Genomic DNA, 9,529 nt, shown 5'->3' on the forward strand with positions numbered 1-9,529 from the left:
CCGTAGGTAATAGAAACTCCGTAGCTTTCTTAAAATAATCCGGTCAGTAAGTCATTGATTCAGTTTAAATCATATTTTTATATCTGAACTCAACATATTTTAAATCTCATACAATAAAATTTCCCTTTGAAGTTTTCCTTAAAGTTTGCATAAATTAAATACTTTGTTGTTCACCCTGTTTTAAATTTGATCATTTGCCTTAAATTACAAAATAGATATAGCATAAGAATGTGAAATTACAAAACTTATAAGATTTTTCTCTTTCTTTGTAGTCTTCTCAACAAGAATATTTGTTAGTTTATATGTTCTATACTGACATAAATGTGAATGATTTTTTGTAAAGGGGAGAGAAATGAAACAATTATACATAATGTGTTAGGTTCTTGAATTATTGATGAGTCTTCTAGCAGCCAGAGAATAAACCTGTGAGATATCTGTCATTATAAATTGCATGTAATTCTCCCATGGGTTCCAGCTACATAAACAGGATACAGCCAGAGTCATTAAGAAATATACATTACAAATGTGGCCATCTTGAGTTTGTATTGAATAATCTTAAGCTTTGTGGTACAAATGATGCCATGCAACATTCGCAATAATAAATTATAACTCTAGTGCTGTCTTTTGTATAAAATTACCAAGTTAAGTTTCTGAATGACTTGGTCATTTTAAACCTTGCCTTGCATTTCCTTCTAATACTTGAAATTTGTAATTTCAGCTCTTCAGTAAAAATATGTAATCTTGGTCCTGGATTCAGCAGGTGCCTTCTTCACCTAAACTACCAAGCCTTCCATTGCAGTTCACAGGAATGGTGTGTTCTAACTTTATTAGTATTAGCTTTACTGAATAATAACTTTACAACTTTGTTACTAATACTTGATTAGTACTATCCTCAAGTGTGGTTATGCATTGTTTTGCAATGTAGTCTCACATTTCCTGCCATCTTGTTGAAACATTGGAAGCATGCTGGGAATTCGAGGAACTCTGTGTGCAGATTTGGGGAGGAAGAAGGTAAAAGAATTGAATATTGCCTTTAGAGTACATCACTCAATTTACTTAAGATGAAATCCTGATGTTACTAAAAAATAAATCTCAGCAAGTAATTCAGTTGTATTTGCCCCGTTTCTCTGAAAGAACACTAGCAACTGTTGATCAGGTCAAAGCTTTTCTTGTCTTCTGACTGCAGCGTTTTTTACACTGCCATCTTTTTAACACACCAGTTTCTTATGCCAGCTTCCCATCTTCCTGAACCACACTTAAGTTAGTTCACCTAACACTCTTGCTGATGCAAAAATACCTTGTATCTTGCCCAGAGATCTTACAGTCTAGTTTGTACTATAAACAACTTTTAGAAGATTTCAAATTCCATGAAAAAATTACAATTATCTGAGGTATTACCCTGTACAAGACTTGCTCATTCTTCTTTTTTTTTTCATAAACCAACCCATCCCACATTTTATTGTTTCCCAGTAAGTGACACCTTAGTTTAACAGTCTTTTTCATTCTGTATAATCTCATTGGTCATATTTTTCCTGAAATTCAGTTTTATAGAATATGATGGACAGAAATAATTGAGTAGTCTTTTTGAGGCCTTATTTAAAGGCAAAGAAAGGTGATTCCAAATTTGTCTTACAACATTTGTGTTAAGGTCTCCAAGAGTCCCAATCCAGAATTGCAACGCCCACACAAAGAGAAATGTATTAACTTACTATCACCTACTAGTGTTAGTTATGATAATGTTACCCAGTCCAGGACTCATTTTTGTTAATCATAGTCTTTTGAAGACCTGGGTTTTTGGAAAACTTAAAAGGTACTCATAAATATGCAGTTTTACGAATGTTACATTTCATCCCTACCTGGTAGGACTGAGGCTTTTTAGCCTTGTACTAGGAGGTATGTTGGGTTGCAATGTGCATATTGCAAAACTCCTTTCCCAACAGTGATATTTAGTAAACAACTTTTAGCCTCCTACCATTTCACTCACAGCTACTTATAGCTAACATGACATGTAACCAAGGGTATTCTTAGGAGTAAGCAAATGTGTTCATGGAAGCAAAGCAAGGAGTGTTTCCTACATCTGGATTTGGAGATTTCATTTATCTCCTGTAGTTCCTCAACATCTGTAAAAACAACAACAAAGTAATTCTTCAATGTTGACTCCAAAGGAACCTGAATTTCAGTAGACATCTTGGTACCAAATATATGAATAAGCTCTTCCTCATGCCTGGCACCCATAGATCTGATGAATCACATATTTACTTATAATGACTAAAGGAAAGTAAAAATGCAATATTCTAAGAATAAAAGGAAACATAACCTAGACTAATAAATACATAAATAAAATTATAACCATGATACTATCCAATCATGGGAAGGGAAAATTTTACTTTCTTCTGTTTTGTTTTTCCCAAAGATTACCTTAGCTTGTTACTCTGATGCCAAGGCAAAGACTCTTGGACATGTTTTTCTATTGTTTTTATTTAATTTTATTTTTTATTGGCACACTTAAATTATAGAGAGGAGTTTAATTATAGTAGTTCTATTCATGCATATAATGTACTTTGATGATATTCACTCCCTCTACTACTCTTTTTTATCCCACCCCTCCCCTTTAAAAACAATTTTTGACAGGTTTCATTGTTCTGTTTTCCTATGTGCATGTAAAGTACTTTGATCACATTCATCCCCCTTTCATCCTCATCTTTTGCCCTCCCCCGTTCCACAGGTTCCCATCTCCAAATAGTCCCTATTTTACACCAGTGTCATTCATTTTTATTTTTAGGTCTAAATTCTACATCTGAGAGAAAATTGAAATTCTGCCAAAAAAAATCACCTTTCAGATTAACAAGATGTCTGCTTGTAACCATTCCAAGATTAAAATGCTGCATAAATACATTTTTAATTACAGCAGAAGGAAGTGGTAGGACCTTGTGAAAAACAAAACAAAACAAGAAGCTTACATGATTGAAGTGGGTACATAGAAGTCAGAACAAGATGGCAGAATATTTCCTCAAAGTAGGAAGTTACTGAAAATGAAGATTTCATTTATGTAGCAGCTTTCCCTAGACTTTATAGATATTCTGTGGACTCTGGTATGTTTCTTTTGTGTAACTGAGATACACACAGACTTGATGCTCATTTCCTAGACAAAATTATATCCTTACTTATAGCTTTTGTTTTGAAAAAGAAGACCAAAGGAATCCAGAAAAGTGATAATTCTAACATTTGTGTTTCAAAATGCTAACAGCTAACACAGTCTATAATTCTGATTTTTCATTTAATGTGAACTACTATTCAATAAAACATCACTATAGGATGTAATGAGATATAGAAATAGTCATTTTTATTGTAGCTGAAAAAAAGTTTTCTTTAATCTTGTTACATAAGATCACAGTTTGTGTTTTTAGGTGGTGTTTCTATGCCTTTCTGCAATGGAGATGGAGACCATTTTATGAACTTCATATCTTCTTGTTTTAGTAGGGTCTTCATGGTTGTGACTATGTCTCCACAGCCAAAACAAAGCAGACATTTAAGGTAATTACTTAGATAATTAAGAGAAAATCCTTTCTCTTTGCTTTCATTGTGGAACCTTGACTTCCAATCAAATGAGGGAAAATGGGCATCCAAAAGTGAATAATTTTACGCATTTTTCTTTTCAGTGAGGTACTAAGCATTGTTTCTCTTTGTTTTTCCTATAACATTTGTAAAAAAAAAAATGCAATTTAAGTTTTATTGTGGGTAAGTGGATGGCATTTCTTGTCTTTTTTTGTAGTATAATTCCCATGCACCAGGCCATTCCATTATAGAGCTTATTATTAAAATTGTTTTAAAAAATAACCTAGGTTTAGTTTCCATATGCAATACCATCTCTGTCTTTTCTTTCAAATATTTTGAATAACACATTTTTGCAATAAAAGTTAATCAGCATTTAATTCCAGAATGTTTCCATTCTACTCTTACTGCGTAAATTGCTTTTTTTTTGTTTTGTTTTTTACAAATTGCCTTTTGTGGTTTAACATATATGGAATCTCACCAAATTTCTCTGCTCTTGACACCATGCCTTACCTCCAGCTGTATCAGTAGTGTTTTAATTAGTTAAGAAGTTTGATTTATTACTTGTGTATAATACAGTTTAAAGAGCCTAGGAATTAGACAGAAATTGAATTTGAGGTCCTGGGATTTACAGTGCACTTTGGAAGATTCACTTTTTTTTTTTTTTTTGTAAATTATGATCGAGAAAGAACAGCTTATTGAGAAAGCCTGTCTATCAAATATAAATACAAAATAATTTTAGAAGAATTTCATTTTGTATATTTTTCTTTAATCAGGATGAACATATTCTGAAAAACTACATTATGAAAATTAATTTTGTTTTCTAAAAGAGTACAGTTAAATGAATTCTTTTCTCAATCATATATTCCTCTGTTCATTTACCAAATACACATGTGTGTGCCACACTAAAGCGCTATCAGAAAACTTGAGAATTCATTTTCTCTGTAAGCTCAGGTTTTGTGTGCATTTGTGTTTGTGTGTGTATGTACAATGTAAATGTTTTTTATACTAAGTTTCTGACAATTCAATATAATTAAATTGGTTGTCCCTGTTAATAGTGACAAGAAGAGATGCGTTTCTGAAAAGTTACTTCTAAAATTTCTTCAATGAACCTGCAAATAAAGTATAGAATATTAGATCACATGACCAAGTTGGGTGGCAGAAACACCAGACATAACTTTCCCTGGACCTATTGAAAGACCCTGCTTAATGACTTAGGAACAAGTTAAGTGAATGTAAAACCTCAGTCTGACAACAAAATTAGAGATAAGGGCAAAATAGTTTCTGCTGGGTATTGAGGGGGGGAGCGGGAGGGGGTGGAGTGGGTGGTAAGGGAGGGGGTGGAGGCAGGGGGGAGAAATGAACCAAGCCTTGTATGCACATATGAATAATAAAAGAAAAATGAAAAAAAATAAAAATAAAAAATAAAGTGACTATGATAACCTTGACCCTATTCATCACCAAATTGATTGAACCACTTTTGCTGGCTAGGGTTAAGTCTCCTTTTTCTTTCCTTCTTTTTTGGTGGTGCTGGCTGTCTCCTTTTTCATTCCTCAGGTGTCACTTATTCAAAGAATATGAATATATGTGTTTTTTTCACTACTTAAATTGCTACACTTCTTGCTGCTTTTAATGGTTTTACTTTCTCTTTTACTTTTCATGTCTTTTAAAAGTGCATACATATTGAACTAGAGAAATGAGAATATAGTTATGTGAAATGCCCTAATCATGATTCTTCCTATTTTAGGGAGAGTCTTTAAAGAAAACCTCTAGTTAGTATGACCACAGTAGATGGATTTTATTATTTTAATTTTTTCATTTTTTTGATGAGACTGGGATATGAACTCAGGGCTTTGTACTTACAAAGCAGGTACTCTACCATTCGAGCCACATGTCCAATATGTTTTGCTCTGCTTAATTTTGGAGATGGGGTCTCATGTACTATTTGCTCTGTTTGGGCTTTGAACTACCATTTTCCCAGTCTCAGCCTCCCAGGTAGCTAGGATTATAGGCGTAAGCCACCAGCAGTCTCAGTTTTGTACTAGAGCTAGCTTGTTAGTTCTTTCTGGGATTTGACTTCAATGGATGCATCCTTTTTCTAGGCCATCTATCCTTCTAGCCTTGAACTCATAAAGCTCTGAGAGAGTTCATGGGCCTCTCAGACAGTGGGACCATGGTTCAACATGGTTTAGAAGGCCTTGTCACATCTCAGAGCTGAAAGTTGATATAATTGGAGGTCTACAGAGGGCTGTACAATGCCAGCCTTCTAATTCTTAACTACTCCTGGAGGCTGTATCAGTCTTGCACTATTCCCTGGAGACTCTGCCCTCTGGCTTTTGCTGGAAGTCTTGCCAAGCTACCTTCCTTTCTGAGTCTCTTTACTCACATATGTGCTCAGCTTTTAGTTTTCTGTGCCTTATTTCTAACACCTTTTCATGTATGAGACTTAACGCTCTTGTCGTCTTTGCCCTTATATATAATGCCACACTTCAATTTTCATCTCTCCTTTTTGAAGAACCTTCAGTCTTGCCACATTTGTATGGGGCTGGAATGAGTAACAGTCCTTAGAGCTTGTCTGTTTGAAATATCATTCTCTTTGAAGCAAAATTATCTTTTTTACATGCTTCAATTTTTGTATTTGTAAGATCAGTCCTTTTACTTGATCATCGTTTCAAGATGTCATTTCTTGACCTTGTTCCCACAGGTTATAAAACAGATCGACAACATTGTTCTAACCATTAGATTCTAGCAGTTTCTACATAATGCTTCATTTTTGTATTTGTAAGATCAGTCCTTTTACTTGATCATCGTTTCAAGATGTCATTTCTTGACCTTGTTCCCACAGGTTATAAAACAGATCGACAACATTGTTCTAACCATTAGATTCTAGCAGTTTCTACATAACTAGAGACTACGGAAGGTGATATTAAATTACTTAAAATGCTTTCACTTGTTATATGCTGCCTAGGCACTCTCCATTACATATAATAAAGTTCCACTTTCATTTTATGTGAAAATTTTATATACATTTATTTATTTATTTACTTTATTGATGACTATCAATTGTACATAGTAAGGGGTTTATTATGACACTTCCAAACACACTTACTATGTGCATTGATCATATTCACTCTTACATTATTTTCTCTTAAATTTTATACTCTGTTCTCCAAAACTATTAAACATGCTACAAATAATTCACCAGAATAACCCAGTACTTTCTCAACTTACTAAGTATTGGAGCTACTGCAAGTAGCTTATCTTCTACCTTTACTCTGTGCCTTTCTTTAAATGAAAGATTTCATAGCAAGACATAGTTTGATTCAAAGGTACTTAGTGCACTATTTTAAACAGGTACTTTTGCTGTACTTTAAAAGAACAATTCCTAGATTTTTTTTTTTTTGGTAGCAATGTCTTTGAATATTTATCTAAAAGACCCAGAATTGAAGTGCTTGGGTGAGTACTTTAAGTTTTTTTTATTTTGAAAGTTTCTTTTATTGTTGTGCTGGGAGTACACTGTAGCATTTACAAAAAAGTTCTTACAAAATATCAAATATATTATTTGAATTCATGCCTCCATTATTCTCCTTTATTCCCTCACCCCCATTCCTGCAACAGTTTAAACAGGTCTCATTTTTCCATTTACATACATGTGTACACAGTATTTGCACCATATTCACTCTCCCACACCCTTTCCCCATATCCTCCACCCCCACAGCTGGTAACGACCCCTCAGATAAGACCCATTCTGCTCCTCTGTTCTCTGATTTTGTGAAAGAAAACAAATATGACATTTTTGTTTGGTTAAGATAGCTATATAGTTTCCTTGTGACATATATGTATTATAACCCAAATTGATTTATTTCCTCTATTTTTCTCCTTTCTTCCTTAGTCTCCTTCCTTTGGTGATTTCAACATGTTTAAAAGTTATATATTCATTCTTGTATAGGAAATACATCAACCATCTTTACTTTCTTCTTTTATCCCCACTCTCTCATATGTGACCTCCCCTTAGCTTGTATTTGTATTTTAAATGATACTGGTACTTTGACTTGATGAATTAATGACCTATTGAGGAAAACATAAACTTAACATCAGTTCATCTAGAGATGTACCTTCATTGATCTTTCATGTGGTGCCTTTCTTGGGGTTAGATTTAACATTGGTGTTCCCTGATGAGTTTTACCTATCATGAAGTATTTCTATTAATCTGGATCTCAAGAATCAAGAAGGGCTATTAGGAGAAAGTAAAGTCCAGGACGAGACAAGAAGTAAGCAGATGTTAGTTAAACAAAGAGCAGAAGAAAAAAGTGTTTAGGCCAGAATTAGAAAGGAAATACCGTGAACAAAGAACCGGAAGTACCAGAGAAGGAAATTATGAGGGAGATAGGAGACAGAGATATGTTAAGATATTTTAAAAACAGTGAGAAGTATAGCCTTCAGCACAGAGGACAAAGGATAAGAGTGTGATGAGAGGCTAGAGTGGAAATGGAGATAAGACACCAGACAGACACACAGTCAAGCCATGAAGAATTTGAAGGTTGGCTTTCTTCTGAAGCAATAAGGAGATTATAAAGAGATTTCTAAAATGAGATAAATGCAAGTAGCATATAATGTAAATCACTCAGTTTCTGTTGCAGATATGAAAGGTGGAAATTGGAGGAACCCCATCCAATCATAGTGGATTGGAAAGTGGGTGGGTTAGGACCATGGCAGCTCACCTGAAGATCTGCCTGAAAAATATTGCAGATATAATATATATTATATATTAGTGAGTGAAGCTTTCACCTTGATGTACTGGTTATTTAAAATGGAAGCACTAAGTTCATCTGTGTCCCTTAAACAATAGCTAAAGTGTAACAAGTTGATTTTGGCTTGTTCTGCAACACATCTGCTGGGTACAGAGGAACTGGCTAGGTTTCAATAGGTCATGGTTTCCACTTGGTAATAAGGGGTTTCTTTGGTGAGAATTTTACACAAAATAAAATTGTAGGCTAGTCATAGAACTAAAAAAAGAATGATGGGAAATGCTGTTTTTATATTTTATAACTGTAGTTTTTTTAAACCTCTGGGTAATATCAATTGACAAGTCAAATAAATTAACAAAAAGGCACAGTCGAGTGCTCCTATCAACAAGTTTTTAGAAATTTGTTACTCCAAGTTCTCGTTCTCCAGATGTTACCCAGATTCTCAGTTCCAGGTTTGTCTGGTGATTTAGTATATGTTTCGTTTAGTATAGCAGGACTATAAAAAATAAGGTATTCTGTCCCCACTAAGCCTTGCAGTGAGACCAAGGCATTTATATTAAAACTGTTTCTTGGGCCAAAAATCCTCCCTAGAGTATTCTTTAGCCATTTACAAATTTCTTTACATGAGTTCATTATATACAGAGCCAGAAAGCATGGTTCCAGATGTGTGGCTGAGTTCAGTGCTTTGGGCACATGTTAAGACAATACAGTCTTCTCCTATTAAACCTGCAAGTTGTCAGTAACGGATATTAAGTCCCTACTATGTGCCTGGCACTGGTGTCATGGATAGATTAGTGAACAAAACATTATTTGATCATAGTCTGGGAGTGGAGAAACAGACAATAAATACTTTGATCAAAAGTCAAATAGCAAAAGCCCAGATATAGTTATTTTAAATATGGAGGGTACACAAATTCTTACAGGACTACTTAATTCTCTTGTTTAAGTAATAAATTAGCATAGTTATATTCAAATTTCATTTTATTTATAAATATAGGGTATGAGCCACATTTGTCCTGTAGGCCATAGTTTACTGACCCCTTAAATAAACCCATCTTAAGTACTAATACAAAAGAAAGGAGATGTCAGGCCAATGCGGAAGAGAACTACTGGATGTGGTGCTTCAGCATGAATTGTTGGAGACTTCCATGACTAGTCTATAGCAATGTCCAAATGATTGAAAAGCGTGTCCTCAATATCATCTATTTATTTTTCCCTTAAAAATATAG

The 9,529-nt window shown here is 34.1% G+C and overlaps 1 protein-coding gene across 9 annotated transcripts in view; it reads left to right on the forward strand.

Moving 5' to 3' along the window:
- The window catches only part of Gas2 (growth arrest specific 2), a 118,551-nt gene that overhangs the window by 77,263 nt on the left and 31,759 nt on the right, over positions 1 to 9,529 (forward strand). For 2 of the 9 annotated variants that reach the window (XM_074042938.1, XM_074042931.1), the window contains exon 8: positions 3,481 to 3,534. The exons of 2 other annotated variants lie outside the window; for them this stretch is intronic. In XM_074042938.1, the coding sequence (XP_073899039.1) occupies positions 3,481 to 3,534 (54 nt within the window). Of the gene's footprint in view, positions 1 to 718; positions 755 to 925; positions 1,012 to 3,477; positions 3,535 to 4,610; positions 4,841 to 9,529 lie in introns of those variants that run through there. 5 more of the 9 variants (XM_074042957.1, XM_074042950.1, XM_074042973.1 and 2 more) reach the window with 5 other exon arrangements.

The sequence above is a fragment of the Castor canadensis genome, chromosome 1, assembly GCF_047511655.1.
Source record: "Castor canadensis chromosome 1, mCasCan1.hap1v2, whole genome shotgun sequence".
In the NCBI taxonomy this organism is placed as follows: Eukaryota; Metazoa; Chordata; class Mammalia; order Rodentia; family Castoridae; genus Castor; species Castor canadensis.